This window comes from Ctenocephalides felis, unplaced genomic scaffold (genome assembly GCF_003426905.1).
Source record: "Ctenocephalides felis isolate EL2017-DRISC unplaced genomic scaffold, ASM342690v1 CF-g0.4_SCAFFOLD_00845, whole genome shotgun sequence".
Lineage (NCBI taxonomy): Eukaryota > Metazoa > Arthropoda > Insecta > Siphonaptera > Pulicidae > Ctenocephalides > Ctenocephalides felis.
The window spans coordinates 34,454,921-34,477,929 of NW_020536999.1; the positions used below are offsets into that span (position 1 = coordinate 34,454,921).

At 30.7% G+C, this 23,009-nt stretch overlaps 1 protein-coding gene across 1 annotated transcript in view; it reads right to left on the reverse strand.

Annotated features, from left to right (window-relative positions):
- Positions 1-603: 603 nt before the first annotated feature.
- Positions 604-23,009, reverse strand: part of LOC113363883 (protein groucho-like) — a 246,613-nt gene continuing 224,207 nt past the window's right edge. Inside the window, 9 exon segments of the mRNA XM_026606368.1 lie at positions 604-1,348; positions 1,702-1,901; positions 2,797-3,220; positions 3,304-3,553; positions 3,914-3,977; positions 3,980-4,090; positions 4,175-4,380; positions 4,549-4,736; positions 9,727-9,828. Coding sequence (XP_026462153.1) covers positions 1,241-1,348; positions 1,702-1,901; positions 2,797-3,220; positions 3,304-3,553; positions 3,914-3,977; positions 3,980-4,090; positions 4,175-4,380; positions 4,549-4,736; positions 9,727-9,828 — 1,653 coding nt within the window. The 3' untranslated portion in view covers positions 604-1,240.

The following is a 23,009-nucleotide window of genomic DNA, read 5'->3' on the forward strand; positions in this document are numbered from 1 at the left end:
CATAATACATTCATACCATAGAATAGTAATAATTGTTAAAAATACATTGAGCACAATATTTTAATTATTCTAATTTTATGTCTTAGAAAGTCAAGATTCAAATGTAGTCATGGTGCTGCAAAAAGTAAATGAACAACTCATTTATATTTTTATACTATAGTTTATAAATATACTAATAAACATTATGTATGTACAAAAAAAACATCTATACCTATATACATGTACATACACATGTACGATATATATATATATATATAAAAATATATATATATATATATATATATATATATATATGTTCGTACACATGATATATATATATATATATATATATATATATATATATATATTCTGAATTATTCAATATTGAATAATTGTGAAGAATCCGTAACAGTTATATTATCATGTTGGTTGAATAATTAGCTGCTATTATTTTTGAACTATATATATATATATATATATATATATATATATATATATACATATGTGTGTGTGTGCATGTATGAATTTATAATACATATAATACAAATATAATATTATAGTACATGAAGTTTCACACACTATATCATATTCATCGTAAATATTTTCTCAAAACGTATTTTATATTCCGTTGCCTTGTAATGTTGCAAAATTTCATTTGCAATTCATTAATGTAAAACCCATTTGAATAACCGTTATTTGCGTTCAAAATTGCTATAATAAGGTTGCAAAGATAATACAAATTACATAAACAAAGCACATACTTTTAACTATATACACAAATATGCATCTTAAACTAATATTATTTATAATTTCGTCTGTGTTCCATTCTATTAGTCTGTGCACAGGAACATTTCCTTTGAAGTATATGCTTTATATTTATTCAATTTAAACCTTTTCATAATATTTTTCATAAACGCTAATTAATATCTATAATTTTGCAAAAAGTAGCATTTAAAATTTTTATATATTTTCAACACAAGTCATGGAGAATAAGGTATGTACAGCACATGTACTTATCACTGAATATATTTTTGACACAATGTCTTCAGCACAATTGTTATATCCATTACATCAATACATAATATTGTATGTTTTATCACAATTGTTTAACAATATAGAATTAAAAGTTTACATAACAAAACAAGTCAATTTTATAAGTAGACACATGTCAACGTAACACTTCCAAAGATGCAAAAATAAATCCAACCAAGATTTAATGACATTTTCCTTGATAGGATAATTCTTCATTTTTGCAACATATTCAATAGATAACTTCGTAGACTGTTGCCTTTTTGTCACCTGAACCAGTTACTATATATTTGTCATCAGCTGATATATCACAACTCAGAACTGAGGATGATTCTTTCGACTAAAAATATAATACAAAATTAATAAATATGAATGAAATAAATATTTGTGATAATTGAAGAATATAATATTATGATTATTGATAGACTAATTGTTGAACGAACGAATTATCGTCGAAAGTTTGATAATATGGTCTTTATTCCATAAAATTATTGTTTTATTCATACAATGAAAGTACATGGATAGTTGGTACTTAAGTTCACACAAAATTAAAATATATTATAATAAATATTTGTTTAAGAATTTGGTAAAAAATATAAGTTTTATACATATTATGGTAAATAGTTTTCATATTTAATTTAAAAATATTTTTAAAATATTTTATTTTAAATATTAGGAGTGGAGTACACTAACCTGGAATATGCTGGCACCATAAGGTGTCCTCCAAGCATTCAAAAGATTATCTTTGCCTGTTGAAACAAACCATTTGCCGCAAGCAGCAAATCTCAACGACAATACACAACTCTCGTGTAAGTGTAATTGATACTTGTCTGGTTTAGATGCATGGAGCACTTCAACATTACTATTTTCCATACCAACTGCTAACCATTCACCTAAGAAAAAAATATTTTTCTATGAGTTTTCTATGAATTTATCTGTAATTAACCACCTTCCGTATTAATTTGCGCTTGTATTCATTCGCATTCAGAGTAAAAGCTACTTATTCGCGCTAAATTTGTTTATATAAGTATCTAATAAATACATACTAAACAATAAAAGAAATCAAATAGGTATTATCCAATTTAATATTTTTTGTAAATGCCGTCATATAAGGTGTCCATACGTCCTAGTTTAGCCGGGGCAGTCCCGGATTTTCACACCGTGTCTCGGGTTTTTCTGAAAGCAATATTTGTCCCGGATTATCCCGGGTTTCCAAAAAGTATAGGTATATATTGAATGTTTCCAATTACTTGATATTGAAATTACAACAATCCATCAAATATTTGATAATAATATATACAACGAGTATGCTTACATGAAACAATTCGTTATGAATGAGAAAATTGCCGAATGAAAAATTCCAAAAGTCGATTAAAATAGTCTCTCACATTAATAATTTCATTCTTTCATTCTTAATTTTACAAATATGACCAAAAATGAGGAAAAGGAACTTTTTGAACGCCTTGCACAAGTGTTAATTTTTACTAAAGTTAATTATAAAGAAAAAAATATGATATAATATACCATATAAATACCCTAATGAAGATCTACTAAAAGTCAGGTATTCTGATTAAAACAAAACATTATAATCGATAGAAAAATTGATTTTAAATCATATTTAAGATATTCAGCACAATGGGAAAACATCGACGAAAGGTCAAAAATCTGCTCACATACGCACACACACAATCCTTTTCAAATTTGGTCTCATTCGATTCAGAACGAATATAGAAATATAGATACGAAAAATGCTGTGAACTCGGATAATGAATTGATATCAAAACTTACCCGTAGGACAATATCCCAATGAAAATATTTGCGAACTAAAATCGTGCTGCTGCAATTGTCTGCCTTCTCTAAGATCCCATGACCGTACGGTGTTGTCTAGGCCGCCGGTCCAGAGTTTAGTGCCATCGGCGGAGATATCGATGCAGGAGGCGCCGTCCGTGTGCCCTTGGAACTGTCGCACCAAAGTTTGATTATGGAGGTCCCATACGGCTATGTTACCGTCGCTACAACAGCTGAAGCAAACTTTTGAATCTGGACTAATGGCTAAGGCGTAGCAGGCGGGCGCGGAAGATGTCAGTTCGGCTTTGATCCGTGGAGTGGGACTCGCCAAATCCCAAATGGACAAATTTGAAGCTTCACCGCCAACTATTAGTGTACGACCGTCTGGTAGAAGTTTCACTGAACGAATATAATTATCTCGTTGCTGTAATAATAAATCGTTTCAAATTATAAGAACACATAGAGCATCAGAGTACAATTAGAATATATTATTAATGAACTACTTACCAAGCAATCTAACTGGCTTACTGGATTTTTATTTCCAGGTTGTGAAATATCCCATACTTTTACACAACCTTTGCCTCCTGTATACACATACTTAGTGGGATTTGATATGGTGACCGCACACACAACTTCACCATGAGAAAGTGTGTTAATTTGACGGGCATGGCGAGGTATTCCTGGACCTATTAGTGCATCAGGAGGAAATGGTACTGGTTGCATCTGACCGTCAGCGCTCACGTGAAAAGAATATGCTCTGAAATGAAAATAAGTTTATTAATCATATTATTTTACTTAACATGGAGGCTATTAGGTACAAGAAAACACAAAGTATAATAAACAATTTAAATTTGCAAACTTGTATTTTTTAAATTATGTCAGATTTCGTTGAATTGCAGACTGCAGAATTTCACACATAATTTCGAATCATTTTCAAGAAATTTCTTGAAAGAAAAAATGTTGCGCAGGAATAAAATTCAAAATAAATAGTTCATAAATTAAGCAACCACTATTTGTACAAAATAATAACATACAAATCAATATAGTTTTTGGAATATTTAGTAAAATTTAATTATTTACAAAAATTATATGTAATATTAAAATCTCCAAAACTTACGGTTTTCCACCACCGATTGCTCCCAAACCGGCTGGTCCTAAAGGAGCGCGCATTTGCTGGTGGGATCATAGCCCACCTGTAGTGGTGGTCGCGGATAATTATTGAGGGCTGCCGGCAAATTATTGTGCATAGCACTCGCTGCTCCATATGCTGCTTGCAGATCATGTGGTCCTACACCTTGAGAAATGAGAAATATAAAATATTAAACTAAACTATATATTACCATATTTATTAAGCAATGAAATCAATTATAAAAATTACCATTCATAGTAGCTAAATAGTGAGGATAGCCGGCCCCCAAAGCAGGCGGTTTGACGACGGGTTTCAATCCAGAGCCTCCAGGACCTCCAACTGATCCACTAGATCCGCCACTAGTCGGAGTTACTGATTTGGAGATAGGCGTTGGCGGTTTATCACCATCCAATTTCTTTGTTGATGGAGTAGATGCATTACTCGACGTTCCTGATCTATTACGAAAATATTTTTGTAATTATTATAATTATAAACAATAACCAAGAATATATAGAAATAATATAAATAACAAAAATGACGATTGGTTTCGAAATTCATTTTAAATGCTTATTCAACTTGTTTGGTTCCCGTTATGAAATGTTTACCAAAAGTGTTATATTTACCTAGGTGAATGAGGTCCAAGCGAAGCATGTTCTTTCTTAGGTGGTAATTTGTCGAGATGTTGGGCGCTTCCAGGACCACCATGTCCATTTTCTCGTGGACTTGCTGTGCCGTTGTGTGGTCCTGGAGAAACAGGCTCTTCCGAAGCATCATCTACTACTAAATCTTGGTCACTCTTTTCTCCATCACTCTGAATATAAAATAATAAACACATTATTTACTTATAGAGAATGCAAGTTACCCAAAATGCATTTGGGTATGATAAGATATGAATCTTCGAATTGCAGTACGTCATAAAAATATGCACAATGCTATCGATGGTTCTCTTAATATTATGAAAGCAATCATTATCGCTAACTGCAGCATTTGTAAGTAAGATGGGCTTCCATGAAACGACTGGACGCATTTCGTTATGATGGTGTATGAATGAAACACTAAATTATGGTTCACGATCACTGAAATGGCGCAATTAAAATCAACTGTCATCTCATTTATCAAACTAAAGTCTACATATGCATTGATAATAAATATATCGCCCCACAAATAATATATTTCAATAGGCAATACAAAGATTCTAAGTAGTATAATTTCACATTAGAGAAAAGTTTTTTAAAGTAATAGCGGGGTAAATAGATATAATTTGAATAGATCTGTTACCAATTTCTTCTTCAGTTCTCTTTTTTTTAAAAGCACGAAAAGTAAGTACGGGAAGTTACATCCTTAATGCACAATGCTATACAATAGTTAAATTTTAAATTCATAGTTCAATAAAAAGTCTTAATTCTTGAAAACTTGGAACAACTGTGTTATTGATTTTTATTGTGGTCCTAGAAGAGTTATTCACGGTTACGCTCCCAAAATTCAAATGAACAAAATTAGTAAAAAATAACCATAATAACCGAAAAATGGTCATAATTTCACCGAAGCTCTAAGTTGCACTTACAAGCTCATAATTTCTAAACAACATGAGATAATACTATCACGCCGTTTCGGCTTGACGTCAAGTCTGGTCTGTATATATATATATATATATATATATATATATATATATACGTATATATATATATGTGTGTGTGCATTATGAATATTTTAACAGTATATTTTGACTACATATTTTTATGCGGCATGTTCAGGTAGGGATTACTAGCCCAACTTTACAGCGGAAAGAAACGAAATATGTTGAAGCAAATTACCACAAATTACTGCATGTTAATAAAAAAAGCTAAGTTATTGCAAAATTTTCTAACTAACACTATTTTATATACATTCAAATTTAATAAATTTTATAGAGTATCACATTCTATTTTGCTTATGACCGACAACGAATCGGAAATGGCTACGTATAGAAATGTCGTAAAAACGTTGAATAACACTATAGAGCTTGAAATATTCACATACAAATACATAGAAAATGGATTTTATTGCTCGCATCACGGGCAGATTAAAACGTGCGGAACGAATCAGTCGAATTCTCCGTGAAATCCGCTAAACGCGGGCTCGGAACTTCTCGTTTTCTTGTTGTTTTTTATACCTTTATCGAATGAAAGGTTGCGCATTCGTTTGCCATGTTTTGTTTTTATGTTTATTTTAAAACGGAGATAGATAACCTTTTTAGTACTGTGAAGAAAATAAATCTATTTGTATTTTAGCAAAGCTTCTGTCGATTTTACTCAGCTCGAAACTCCATATATATTTTTTATTAACTTCTCGTATTAACTTCAAGTTATTGTAATCGCCAAAAAAACGAAACTTTTTGCATATCTTCACGTTTCAGAGGTTTCTGAACATTTTGGCAAATCTCAGAAAAAATAGATGCGTGCGTGTGAATGCGGAAAAAAGAAAATGTTCAGTCGTTTTCGAGATACCGAGAAAATAGTCCAGAAAAAGTAAATAAAGTTTTTGAGAAAACAGCATCTGATTTGAATGATTCAAAAAACATTAAATTCGTGATGATGAGAAATTTTTTTTTTAATATCGAACATGATTTGGAATTTAATTTTAATTCTAGTTAAACTATTGAAGCTCACTTATATACTTCAAATAAATAATTGTAACATTGCAATTCAGTTCATATACTTCTTATAGATGTTAGAGGTAAAGCTCTTCATTTTAATTCCGGTTGATCAAGTTTTGTTTATTACTTTTCGTGTAAACATATATAAAATAATTAATAATAATAAATATATAAAATAACGAACGAAGTAACGAATTAACCCATCTATATTTGATAGATTTTTACTAAAACTCCATTATTTGATTTCAAATTTTTCTAGGGTGCTAACTTTTTATAAATAACCATTAATTAAATTTAAAAAATATTTATGAAATTATGTTTCGTTATTATTTAACAAAAATAATTTTGAACAATATTTTAAATGAGAGTACGTATTTGCATAGGATAAAAGTGTACATGTGTACTATGTGTCTGCCGTACCGCTGAGAACGACATAAAATAATATGTTGAAACGCCTAGCAATAAAGATCATCAAAATTCTTTATTTAATGTAACGGCCTTGAAGAGTTTCTACGCATATATTTATGCACAAGGGTAAAATGACTGCCAGGTAAAACGCCAGTAATATTAACTTAACTGCTACATTCTATTTCAATAAATTTTGAGCGAATGAACTTATAAAATAAAATCAAATTAAATTATCTTGATTCAAAATTTCAACACGGGTTTATACCACCTGTTTCATATTTTTGATGTTATCATCAGTGAACTGAACATAATCGACTCCGAAGGAGAGGCCATTCTTAATTTTAATCGCTATAAAGATTGAAAATTTCCGCAGCGGTGCATTGCAGAAAAATGAATAAATATGGAAATTAAACCCAATTTGAAATAAAACCTAAAGTTTTAAAACCTAAGTTAAAATTCAAAACAATAATTCAGAGACTTTCCGGGTAGCTCAAAGGAGATGAACGTACTTAATTAAAATAACAAAATATGCTGAAATAAATGAAAATAGGTGATTTTAAACTATGTGTAAAAACTGAATAATGTATCATGCATATTAGATAAATGGATTCGATATTCTACCTCATGCTAGCTAATTTGCGCTGCCCTTGTACAAGTGGGCAATTCTTTAAATAGAGATCTTTAGAACTTCGATTAGACGTGTATGAAAAGTTCAAGCTTTTTCAATATCTAAAACTTGTAAAACTATTGTCAATTGCAAAAAAGTGCACCTAAACTTGCACCTAGTCTGGATCGTAAAAAGACCTATAAAAAGCACGTAACGATCCATCTCAAGAGCAAATCTACTGAAGGAGCATCAACACCCGAGGATAGATGCAAAACGAAACTTTCTTTTAGCAGGTACGAGATGAACTTCATTACGCTAATGGTTGCTGAAAAAAGGCGGTCGGTTTGCTCGACGTTATTGTTCTTGGATGTCCAGACGGCCCGCGACGCTGACAAAAACCTGAAAGCTCGCGGTCGGGTTCCACACGGCGTAAAAAACGTGAATTCATTGGAAAAAAAGCGATAACAGTGCACAAACCCTTCGTAAATAATAATTTTTAAAAAACAGAATCGAACTGAAATGAAGTATTAAACTTCATTTTTAACGCAATGAAAGTGATTGGGTTTCACTAATAAATTAGATAAATAAGAAAAAGTATATAAGTTGTAATTCTTTGTGTTTTTATAATATTGTAATGACCATAAGAACTTTGTATAATTTATTAATGAGAAAAATATCTCTACATGCAACTTTTTATTTAATTATTTTTAAGATTGCATATATTAATTAACTTTCCGTAGGGCAAGTTATAGTAATCACAAAAAATCAAAATTGAATTTGATTATATGCATATATCTTTACATTTGTATTACATTACATTATACAATGGATGTATGTGCAGATACAATTTCTCGCCGACGATTTCGAGAACACTGATCAATCGGTTTGAATATTTCAAAAAAATTCTGTTCCTATAAGAAATCACAAATTAAATTTCTAGGGCACAGAGGAAGCTTTTGTGCCTACCATAAGATTATATGTATTCATTTCTAATAATACTAAATCAAAAATACACACCCATCAGTTATCGTTAGTTAGTAGTTGCCATCGAGTGAGACAAACTCGCTTTAATTCTGACTCGAGAAATTTATCGAGTGCGACTTCCATTTAGCCGTGACCAATTGGTAAGAGAGATAGCGCGAGAAGAATAACAAAATAACAAAAAAGTGTACAGTGCTGTGTTTTTAATGCTCATAAGCATCGTTCTGCACATAAAAACAATTACTTCAAATAGCTCTATAGTCGGAACGGAAACACGAGTTATAAATTTAAAGCGGATTCATTTCTTCGGGCGGTAACTTTAGTTCTGGCAGCGACGGCGGCGGCGGTAGTTGAAAACGAAACGTTGGAATGAAAAAGACAAAAGTGATGCAAAAAACATGAATGCGACGAAAACGATGACGAATTTGTTTTGTTCTACCAGATGAAATTGGTATTAACACTGAGAAAAATTCAGAGTCGCATTATGTCAAGACAAACCGAAACTCAATGTATCCATAAGAAATAAATATTAGCCAATTTTTTAAATTGGCTTTATCGCCAATTGAAGTACAAAAATAATGATTATAAAAAAATTAATGATAATGGTTAATTAATTGAAGCTTATTCGATTTACGATTTAGAGTTAAGCTCATTTTTTAGTTTCTGTGGTAATCTAAAATAAATAAAAAATAATTAAAAGCTAGATAATCATTATACGTTTAGACGTTAGTGCATTTTATTAGTATTTTTTGACGACGCTGAACTTTTTGCTTCTCTACTTTCATTACAACAAAATTAGCTTGCAATGAGAAACAAATCAAGTTCATTTGCAGTATTCACCGAAATCACTTAAACAGTTAACGTGCAATGTAGAGGGTCATTCACATAGGAATGAAGCACCCTTGACTTCAGAAAATCACGTTTGTAAAGTTAGTTAAAGCTTGATTCCACAAATTACCGAAAGTTATAGAAAATAAATACATTAGTCGTTTTATACTCATAAGAAGATTAATATTTTTGGAATTTTGATTAAGATACAGATTAATAAATCGAATAAATTCATTGTAAATAATTTATTATATTATCCTTACTCGAGTTTCACCATTTTGAAATATGTAAGGTATTAATGTTATTTATTTTTTATAATAAGTTTTTATCATAAGTACTCACATGACCAATATCTTTTTCTTCTTTTTTCATTTTTTTATGCTCGTTTTCTGGTGGACTGCGCGGCCTGTATTTTTCTCGTTCTGCAGGTGATATTGAATTTCTCTGCAAAAAATTAAAAAAATACATTTTCACATATATACCATTATTACTATTGCAGTCAAAGATTTATTACACTATACCTCGCAACGACATTCATACAACTTAATTATTGAAGAGTAATGATCATTTTTCATTACTTTATTATTTTATATTTTATTCGTTAGATCAATATTATATCTAAAATATAATGAAAATATAATTATTCGCAATCTGTAAATAATAAAGATCAATACCATCAACATACATTGACATTGACATATTCAGCTTCTCCTACAATGCGCCTATTACTATCCCCATTGCATTATCAGTGGTATGAGGAATTTTAATTCAAATATTGGCCGTGTGCATATTGCAATCAATGGCAGGGGTGCTTACAGAGCAGAGGGTGCGCGACGCTAAGGGTTGTTGCGATGTAAATAATTGAAAATTAACAAATCGTTGTATGGGGTTGTTATCCCTCTCGTGTTCGTTTCTAAACTACGTATTGTTTTGAAAATACACAGGGTCGACGTGATTTAGGTATTTACAGAATATGAATGAAATATAACGTATCTCAGAAAGATGTATATTTGCATGTGGCTGAGGTTCGTACGAAACCAGTAATCCTATTCTGATTATACATACGACACACTGGACTATTCAAAGTTTTTATTACAAACTGTCAGTACAAATATGATAAAAATATAAATTTCACATATGATTTTATTTGCAAAGTATTAGCAAATTTGTACTAAATATTGTCGATTTTTCATCTTCTGTAACTATGCCAAAGGGATGATTGTGCCTACGCTTTCGGAACCGCAAAGTAAACGTTCAGTATCAAATCTTCCCTGTGATGCTAGACAGAAACGAAAACGAATGGGTGATTTTATATGGAGAGAGCACTTTGTTTCTATTAGCAGGCAAACGAAGATTTATACTTTATAGAATGTTTATAGTATGTTGTTGTACGACGCGTAGGCCTGGTCTTTAGATGGGAGTGCTGCGTGTCAGTAATTTATGGACCATGAGCAACAAACAGAAGTCCCTGGTTTGTTGAAGACGCAGTAGTTGCGCCTATGCAATTTACAGTACTTTTTGCCTTCTTTGATAAAACGTTGTTTGATTAAAATTGGAAAAGTTTACAGTTACTTGCTGTTAATGAAAGTAAGCTTCATTGAATTACACAATTTAAAATCACGACATGCGTAGAGATGCATGTCTATCAAACAAAATCTTTGATGAAATAATTTTCGCATAAGAAGGCTTCACTATAAAATAAAAACAATTAGTCGGAGGGGTCTAAAAATTCATTGGCGATTTATTAAAGCCATGATATACTTTTTGAATATAAGGCAAATCAGAGCAACTTCGATTTTTACCCGAAAAATTTCCCAATGGTACCCCATTGCGAAAATTGTCGATTTTGTCAGATTGCTATAAAATAAAAACTAGTAGTCGGAGGGGTCTAAAAATTCAGTGGCGATTTATTAAAGTCATAATATATGTACTTTTTGAGTATAAGTCGAATCAGGCTTTAGACTCATAATTGTTGAGCGTCTTTAGATTCATTGAAATTGATGTTCATGTATGTCTACTGGTGACTTTTTAAAAAACCTTCCCAATACACTAGAATCAAAATTAAGTCAAACCAATTTAAATTTTTACGCTAATCGTATCTAAGCATTTAGGAGCTTTCAAAGAAGTATTCAAAATATTTATTTGACTGAAATCAGAACTTCAGCACTCACAAAACTCTATTCTCATACTCAAATCATATGTATATAACCTCAAATCCATTGTAAATCCTATGTAAGAAGATGCAACGCTTGCTTTAAAAACTGGATCGTAGAGATGATAAAGATATATATATATATATATATATATATATATATATATATATATTTATATATATATCGATGTGGCAAAAATTCACAATATCAGTAAGTTGATTTTATTATAACCAGATGTGGGAGATAAATAAGTTCACACACAGCAAAGAAAATAAATCTAAAAATCAACAAGCCTATATAACCCATATCAAGAGCGCCGCGTTCGCGTTTTCTGAGTTCAACCCTTGTGCACTCGAGCGCTTCTTACAAAGTCCCAACATCCCCGTGAGGGTGGCTTCGTAGTGGAAGAAATGTTTGCATTGGGGGTTGAATGGGCACCGCTTTTAAGGAATGGGTCTGTTGGATACGATTCGGATATTGATATTAGACAAACTACAGTTTTATAATCGATTGTAAAATGTATATGTGTTTTTATTATACATATTAAAAATGCAGAATAGTTATAACAATATTTCACGATTTAAATAAAAAAACAAAATTTTACAAGTGGCAATGTGTAGACTTTTCTAATATATTTGAATTAATTGTGAAATTTTCCGACATTAACTTTTGTCATTTACTAAGCTTCGATATATAGATATACTCGTAGACATAAAAACTCTCTGCTCGTTATTGATTCGTTATTGAATATTGATGAAAAATGAGCATTTACTTGTTTTTCCCACATTTATTTTCAAATAGTAAATCGGCTATATAAGACTTAGGGCTTGAAATTATTAGGCCCTATATTTGTTTTTTTTTTTTATAATTCATTACTTTGGCGATCTGTTAATCTGTTGAAAGCCGTGAAACAGAGAGATAATGTATGTAAAAAAATAACATTATGATAAATGGATATTAATAGATACGTCCAGTAAAGAATCTAAAACAGAAACAAAAAAAACGGAAAAATAAATCAATAATAAAAAAATAAAAGTATCTGAATACTATCAGTGGTTAATTTGAGATTTAGTCTTATGGGCTGGCTTTCCAAATACACTTCGTTGGCTAAATCTTGATCGGAAACTTTTAAGCACCACACTTTAAGATTGTTCTAGACGGGATTTTAATTTTCGATTCTGCTTCTGTAATTGATCATTATTAATGTGCGTTTCTCTATTTGTTGGCTGTCACAAAATAACATTTTATGCGTTACGTATTATTAATAAACACTAAAAAAAATGTTTTTATTCAAAAATTTGTCCGATTTCCTACGTCCAGTTGCGAATGTCTGGTGGTTCGAGCACGGTCGGGGGTTGGCAAACAGGCGGAATAGATTACTTGATTGCTGTAGACAGACGAAGCTGCCTCTAACTATATTTGTACAAACTACACCGACGTTGACACACAGTCGAGCGGTTAGTCGTGCAACTTACAGTATTGCGTCATCGGATGCGGTTACTGGAGACTACATAGATTCAACTATATTATATTACAGAGATACTTATGGAAACTTTGTCTGCGGGTATATGGCGAGCTGTATAAATATAGTAATTTATATCTTTGGTAACATTTCAGAGCAAACACTATAATAATACAAGAAATTTATCGACGAGAGTAAATATTGTTTATCTTGTAATTGTTAATATATATTATTTTACTTGATATATACCAAGTATAAATATTTTCTGCAGATAGTGATAATGTGATTGATTCACTTTTATGTTATACGCCAAAACTATTATACATATCAAATATATACATGTACAAAAAAGAGTTCTTCACTTGGTTGTCCACTGGGTTGCCCTTTTGTTAAAAATATATCTAGATCCAGATATATGCCAGAATAACAGCTCATAGAACATGTAGTTCTATGATCACTATTCAAATAGACAAAAAATTAAATATATTTTAGAACACATTTTTTCAAATAAATTATTGTGTAAAGTTCGAGTTGCAAAGTATTCCTAAGAAAAATTATAGAATCCATCGAATTAATTTGAATAATCAAATCGCATACCATGAAATTAAATTGTTTTTTTTTTGTAAATATCATTATTATGATAATAATCGAACTAACTTTTAACACAAATAATTAATAATTAATTTCAATTGTTATCAGTCTATCCAAATATCTATCACAACCAAATACTGATCAAATATATTTAAATATTCAAAATTTCTAATTTATAAATTTATATTTAAAATATGTAATTTTTACACGTTTAACAATTATCGTAAGTAGATGAACGTTTACCCACTTTAGAACAAGTATGTTAATTGTTAATTAATCTAATTTAAAAATACCTATTTGTTATTTATTTAGCCCCACTCTATATCACACAAATAGTAGGTTTATTCAGTTAAAATTTTGTTTAGTTAAGTTTTTCTCAAGTTTGAACTTTATCCGAAAGTAGAAATTCATATTGAAACATACAAATATATTGAAACACTTTTCCCTATATATTTGCAATCAATATCAAATTAAACTAGTGGGGTGTATGGCATCGTGCCTTAAGGCAAATTGCTGGAACTTTCCGTACCGTAACGAAATGTTCAAGGAATACTGAATGTTTTCGAATAGATTATTATTAATATTGTAACATTGTCTAATATTTATAAGAATTATATAAACTGAATTGCAAAGTTAAAATTATTTGTTTAAAATATATTAGAACTATAGTCAGAATTAAAAATAAAAATCTGAATTATTTTCGATATACAAAAAAAAATTTTTTTGAAAAAAAAAATACAAAAAATTTTTTTTTTCAAAATCAATTATTTTTTAAGACAAGCAGAAAGTTCTTTGAATCATTTAAATTGGACGCTTAGTTCTCTCAAAAACTGCCATTTTTTACATATTTAGCTCCGTATCTTCGAAATGGCTGGGCCTGCCTTTGCCAAAAACTAATAAACACTTCTCCCAATCATTACTAATTGAACGTTTTTTAGATCATTCAAATCGGATACTCCGTTCTCTCAAAAACTCGATTTCCATTTTCTGCACTCTTTTATCCGTATCTCCGAAACGGCTGGACCGGCTTTTGCCAAAAACTAATCAGCTCTTCTCCCTATCAATAGGAATCGAATGTTTTTTGAACCATTCAAATCGGTTGATCCGTGCGCCCGAAAACGTAACTGGAAATTTGTATCCATACATGCATACACACAAACACACACACATCCATTTTTTCTGAGGTATGCTAAAATGTTCAGAAACCTTCAAAACGTCGAGAAATGTAAAAATTTTCAATTTCGATTTTCGACCCATTACAATAACTTACCCTACGGGAAGTTAAAAATATAATATCCTTTACTTACTAATATAGCAAGTATTATTCTCATACTAAAGTACATAAAAATAAACGTTAACTTCTCAGCTTCTTACATTCAATTTATGATCCCGTAAATGATAATGTGCGGCATATAATTTTCTCTGAATATTACATACATTGTGATTACGGGCAAAGAACTTGTGTTTAATAAACAAGTAAAAAAGCAGTTTATTACAGTGCGGATATACGCCCTACTCACGTTTGCATACTAACGTATCTCTTCTATGATTTTTTAATAAACGCGGCGAGAAATAGAGTATAAAGAAATAGGTTCTTTAAAATCCCGTCTGGAACAAACTTAAAGTGTGGTTCTTAAAAGTTTTCGAAAAATAATTTCTTTTCATAAATTTGGACTGCATTACAATTGGATCAAAAACTGATAATGACTTCAGCTAATAGGTTATAATTAGGTCCACCAGCAAATATTTACTACTTTCCTATAACTTGGAACAATACTTTAAAAAAATGAATTAATGCATGAATAATTATATTCCAACCTGTATTATTTTTTACAAAAATCTTTCAACACAAATCGAGTATTCAAACAAAAGCAAAAAAATACGTCTTACAAGCATTTCACATTTACATTTCATTTATCCCTTATGTTTGAGAGGCTCTGCTCCGTCGGAATATACCCTTGCAACACGAAAAGCTCCCCTTCGCGCTTTCAAAGTGCTTTAAATATTCAGCGAGGGCGGTTTACACGGGGTTAGGGGCGAGTGACCCCGTAGCATTACACGTAGTAGCGGGACCCCACACCAAGATTCTTCGCACAAATTCGCCGAGCAGAAGCGCTCTTTTTATTATTTCAGAGGTTTTTGTAGAATGTTCAAGAGGATATCGCCTAAGCGAGCAGTAATATCCCGTATAATATGCGTCTGTCAGAGTTACATTTAAGAACGATGAGATTATTTAGTTTAGTAACTAGCTGTAAGTGGAATTCTGTCTTAAGGCAATTAAGGCATCGTGCCTTAGGGCAAATTGCTGGAACTTCCCGTACCAAAAATTATTATTTTTTTTAAAAACGATCAACATTTTTGAAAAAACTTTACTTCGAAAAATTAGATTTTTGAGAAACTATAAATTTGACAAAAAATTACTTTTTTTTGAAAATTTTTTTTTTTTTTTTGAAAACAAAATTTTTTTGAAAAGAAGAATGTTTTCTTTATTTTGACATATTTTGGAAATTCTGAACTTTTTTTCAAAGCAATCGTACTGCTTGAACTGCATAGAGACGAAATGTCAAAGCGCGCAAGTGCCGCGCCGCCGTCTAACGCATAAGCATTGGTACGGAACCCATAGAAATGTAAAAAAAAATATACTTATTGTTAAAATCTCTATAAAATATCTGATAATTTGATGTGCACATACATACACACACGCACATACACACACACATACATCCATTTTTTCTAATCTAATCCGAGATGAGCAATGCGCGGGTTCTTCTTATAAGGTATGCCAAAATGTTCAGAAACCTTTGAAACGTAAAGATATATAAAAATTTTCATTTTCGATTTTTTTGCGATTACTATAACTTGCCCTACGGAAAATTAAAAATAAATTTTTACTTTTATAATGAATATAAAATATTTCTACATTTATCTGTATCTACATGTTTTCTTGTTACACATAGCACAAAAAATTAAATTTAAAATAGAAGATGTACAATTAAATATTCCATATGTAAATGCAGCACTATAAATCTGATTCGTTGACGAACAAATAATATATTTGAATATTTTTTTATAAAAATATTTCTAGAACATTAAAAACTGATTTATTGCTCCTTTCAGGTTAAAATGTAATAAGCGAAAATTTCAAATAGTGATGCATCATTTAACAAATATTAAATTTTCATGAAAAATTGACTCTTTTTACTTTTAATTCTGAAAATTCAATAAAAGTTTAAAGTAAAATTATAAAATTCATATTAATTATCCTCTAAATTAATGTGATTATACTACCAAAATAAGCAACTGCCGATTCGTTCACCGCGATACTCATAAAGAAAGCTCCAAAAAGAGAACGTTAAGCTCTATATTCTCTCATATCGGTTCTGGGCAACTTTATGATGCATAAAATCCGAAAAATTTAAAACTACGAGAACACGTTCGCCACATAATGGAGTGGTTTGCATAAAAGCGACCGCGATCGGCAGAATGTTATGACTCCGGCGGATAAAGTTCCAGAGGGCTAGTAGAAAAATGCGAGTTGGAAGCATTCTGAACGCATAGACACGGCAAATGAAGCCAAATGATAATCAAACATCTCTTACAGGTTGAACAGAAAATTGTTTCAGTAATTAAAAATAATAAAATATAAAAATAATTAGCATCGAAATTTTTTTTGCTAATTTTGTTGTAATTTTTAAGACTGCATTTCTAAAGCTGAATATATGAATAGAAATTACAGAATATATGAAATTAATATATGAAATAAAATTATAGAATATATGAATATATTATTAACCATAAATACTGTTTAGTTAAATTATGAATACTACACGTTTGACTTCGAAACTGTACATTTTTTTCTATTTTTTAAGGGAACATTTTTTATAAAACGTTTTTTTAAATATTTAACTATTTTGTCATTTTAATTTACTTGCTTTGAAAGCGCAGTAAAATACGCGGAAAGTACTACGAATTACATTCAAGTTGATCCATCAACAAAGTATTTCTCCTTGCTCTCCATCTAAAAGACTTTATATGAGATCGAGTTCTTTTATAATAAAAACGACGAATTCACACTTTATGGATATATAAATATGTTATATGAATAAAAAAAAAGGTTGAAGCATAATAAAGCAAGAAAATATACAGGAAAGAAAAGTAACCGTAAACTTAAGGCAGCGATTTTAGTGCTAATCATAAACTGTACTAAGGTCGTGGATAACGCGTTGATATAATAAATTATAGAATTTTAAGAATAAATTTCAGTAACTCCCGAAATAGCTGTGTGATTGATTAAAATAATTTATTATATATATATATATATATATATATATATATAATTATATATATTTATATAACAAAGAAAACAAAACGCAATTCGCATATAACCATCTGAGTACCTGAATAATATGAGCGGCTGAATTGCGAACAGGGAATTAGCAGATTAAGTTACGCCTGACAAATAAATCGCCCCTCATAAAACATCGCAAAACCCCTTTATCAACCCTCTGTTAATGCGAAAATTCCACCTTTGAGCACGTTGCCGAGTGCAAAAAGTGATTTTGAGGTCAGATTAAATTTAGATAAATAATCAAATTAACAAAAATGAATATTTTAAATATATTAATAAAAATGGGATTATATAAAAATTTGCATAACACATCAATCACAAGTATAGGTTTTTACTTCAAGTAACAAGTTAACATCCACACCTCACTTAAATGGTACAACGTATGAACAAGTTAGCATATAGACACTTTCATATCCTTATATAAAGCTATATAAACACACAGGTATTTTAATAACACTAAGCATATATATACATCCGAGCACATGTGATATAGTTATACACAAAAGCCCTCTCTCTTCGAGAGCACATTATTCGGTGCGAAGTCAGTGGTTTAGATCCCGGTCCTCCAAACGCCTCTCGCTAGTGTTAATTGGTCTAATTAGTTCGGTAATTACTCGCTGCTAAACCTCTTGCTGGAAACTACCCTTTCCGCAGGTTTCCATCCAACATTCATCCCCACTCGCCTGAACCCCATTCACCCCCGACGAAATGCTTCGTGAAACAATCCGAACACGATAATGTAGCCTCGACTCGCTTTAACGCTCTTCGACTATATACATTGGTGTTACACGATATTATTTATATATATATATATATATATATTTATATATATATATATATATATACATATATACACATTACAATGCCAGTAGCGCTTATTCTGAAAGCTTTGTTTAGACTTTATATACAGAGCGTCATAAAAAATAAAACATAGCAGTGTTTTAACGTAAGAGCTTTTGTACAACAGTTTATAAGACGTATTTGTAGTACTCTTGTTTGAAAAAATAACAGACTCAAATTGCTAATAATAAAGGAATGTGATGTTAAAAACGTTTCATGGCGATAATTGTCTGAATTAGTTAAATATTTTCCTATAATTTTTAGCGTGCATGCCAGACAGCAAATTTCCAGTATTTGAAATAAAACAATATTTTAATTCATTCTCTGTTTTTAAAATATTATATGAAAAATCAAATTTTCCTATTTGATGATTAGATGATTTGAGTAGATACTAAAATTTACATATTACCCCGAATATCAATGGTCGTAATAATCTCAAACATAAATAGAAATTCGCGATATCCATTGTTGGACATTTGAGATATACACTATCTTTATGGTCAGCAATAAAAGGTAATAATTTGTAAATGTATTCTTACAATAAAAACACCCTCCGTATATATATATATATATACATTGTATACTACATTAGCATGTTTTAGTAGTTGTTTTTTCCTTTCGATATAAAAAGTAATAATTTAATTTAAAAAATATAAGATTAATATGCAATTAATATATTGTAATGATCCAAGTATAATGTGCTGCACTGCACAGTACTGACTTTAGTACTACTTATTTGTATTTGTCATTCATTGTCAGCACATAAATCACAAGTTTATGCAAAACTGCGCATAATCTAATTTGTTTACTGCTCGTGATTTAATTTTAATTATATGTATTTAAATATCAGGCAAATTTACGTCCAGCGACTTGAAGATTAAATAAGCAAACAAACTGCGTATTAGTTCAATTTATTATACTGTAAGAAGAGAATTTGTATTCCTGGCACGTCGCCACACGAATAATTGCCCCGCAGAGATTGTAATGAGTGCCAGGTTATCCATTAAATAAAAGCTCGGTGGCAGGGGTAGACGACGTCGTCGGTACGACAAAGGGGTAGGGAACTTGGGAAAACTGAGCCGTCTCGGGGAAACGAATACTACTTGCAGAATGGAAGCGAATTTACATCGAGAGAAATAAGGCAGCGTGGTGTTGTTTTACAACTCCCTGCGGATGAGCTCGAAACCTTGGATTTAGATTACGCCTTCTCATGCAGTAGAACTAAAGCTAGTGAATACTTTGCATTAACTTTTCAGAATGGCTTAATATAAAATTTGCATATCATACACTGCCGATCTTTGTCAGTATCTGTCAAATGCATCGCAGAAGTTATGCATTAATATTATTGCTGTTACTTTTATAAGTCATTCCTTGATTTCCACAAAAAATATGATATACTCAGAAGAGTTATAAATGTTATATTACTATATGAATGCTTGTATGTTATATCTTAAACGATAACTCTATTACAGATAAAATCAGCAACATCAATCAATATTCAAATACTCACTGTAAAATATATACGTGTATAATATAATTTCAGTGAATATTACATTAATACAGTAAAATACCTCTCTAAAAAATCTATGAAAGTTCAAAATTAAACAAATTTTCTATGAAGATTATTGCACCGCCAAGTAACAATTTCTTTACAGAATTTTATAAATTTTGAATCGCATTTTATAAAATCAAGATTTTCATTTAAAACCATGAAAGATATGAAGTTACATATTAAGTACATTGAGCCAAATCTTTACCAGCCGTTACTCTATTACCAAAAGGCTAAACAAATGGAAGTAGCACATCCCTTCAGATCAGAACGTATGTACAAAGGTTTAGAAGACCGACAGCCCGGAGCATGTTCCTGGAAGATGCCTATATTACATCGCAAATTACGCTCGAAGATTAGGGTACCAGCGGCGTGAAAATTGCGGTACAACACTTTACAAACTTGTATTACATTGAGAAAATTAAGGAGCGATCATGCGTGCCTGATTACGAGTCAGTTTGCTAAATGTTTAATGAATTTTCGAAATCGGATCAGAATCATTGAATGCAAAAAATATACACAGGGGTTATATTTAAACTTGAATATATGAAAGCAAGGTTGATTGTAGGATTTTAAATCAATTGTAAAAACCAGTACTATATGAATTGTAACGTTAATAATAATGATATAAAAATTGCTATATTATTTTTTATTTTGTGTAATGAGATATACTTATAAAGAAATGAAAAATGTGTAACCATTATTGCAAGTTAACTATTATTTTTCATCATCATGCTGTATAATGTTTGTAAAAATTATGGCCTCAATAATGATCATTATGGTAATAAAAAAATTCATCAGTACAAGTAGTGCGATATGCAGATAATACTAATTTTCAAATAATTCTAAACGTATTGTAAATCCTGAATCCCTGATACTCATATGGTTGCATACTCAATTTGCACCTAAACTCTATCAAATTAGGTGAAACGAATAAGACGACAATTTGCCGTCTCAGTAATGTTATCACCGCACGAGACGCGATGGGGCGCCTTCAAGCCTTCGTACGCAATCAGGCTGTACAAAGCCGCCCTAATTCCATCCAAGATTCGCTTGTCGGATATTAAAGTGATCCTGGCTTGCATATCCAGATAATGAGTCCAGTTTGCAGCAATCAATGCTCTAAGACATTCTGGCTTAAAGGAAAATGATTTCATCTAATAGCATTGAAGGTAAATTTACAGTTTAATTAAAATAAATTTAAAAAAATATTTTGGAAGTTCCATTTCTGTCTTCTAGTCACCCACTACATAATATTTAAATAAACTTGTTACGTGGGCTATTGAGAGTTAATGCGAATGAAGAAGGTAATTATATCCTAATGCAATGCAAGGTGTAAATTAATTCAGGAATGCTATATGTTTTATTATTCACTTTAAATAGGAGATTTATTTAATTAATTATAAAGTATATACTGAATATATTCTATGTTATAATATACTAAAAACTCATGTAGACAAAGAATTATTAATCATATTCAAATAGTCAATTATTTTGTTTGGAAAAACAGTATCATAATTATATTTGTTCCATACCATAATTTCTACTAGAAATCATCATTTACGTATTAAATTAATATATCTAAAAAGATAAACCTTACATGTTCGTTTACCCATTAGCAAACCTTTTTGGAAACGCCCTGCTCCGAGTATAATAACGGTCAGATTATCAAGTCAGACTGAATTCAGGAACACCGTCATATAGGGTTAATAGTCGCGCCTCCGCCCCAATAAACCAGTGAGCTTAATACCCAAAGGAAATTGGTGACTGCATGGGGTTAGAGCACATTACGTACAAAAGGCTTAGTCACTAAAGCCGCTAGTTATTTGATGATATTGGAAATCAGGGATGTGACGTTCAATTAGCTTTAGATAATTTATGCAGATAAAGTTTAATTTAGATGTAAATGATAACAAAGTAGAAGAAATATATTTCACTCATTGTAAACTTTTGCTGTAGTTTTAGATAACAAAATACTTAATATTGTTCTTCTCATTAGATATTAGTAGTTAGTAATTATTCAATATGAGTGCAATTTATATGTTATCATTTGCTGTATTATTTATTGTCGACTTACTTGAAAAAGCCACATAAAAACAAAAAAGCAGCAAATAATGATCAAAATGAAAGAATTTGATTGGCTTCTGCGTAAAAAGTCTAAGCTCACTGTTGCTGCTATATAAATCAATTATCAAACCAATCTGGACCTACGGAATTGAGCTCTGGGGATGTGCTTACAAATCTAATATAGCTATAATGCAGAGAACTCAGTCAAACATTTTACGTACAATTCTTAATTCTCCATGGTACGTAACAAATGAAACCATTCACAGCGACCTCAAGATGAAAACGGTGCATTTAACTTTCCAAGAATTCAAGGAAAAATACAAACGTAAACTGAACTCACATTCGAACCCACCTATAGTTGAAATTACTAAACCTTATGGTACAAGGAGATTGAAACGACAATGGCCTTTAGACTTAGTCTTAGATTAGGTCTAATATAATATTATTATAGAAATTGTTAAACTGAGAAGATCTCATTGGAGCTCTTCTTAGGCATCGCTCTTACATTGTCATTTTAGCTCATAGGAATCTTTATGTATTTCTGATTGCTAAATTAGTTAGAGTTAAAAAAAAATTGTCGAGATTAACCAAAATAAGTCATCTGACAAAGCCATA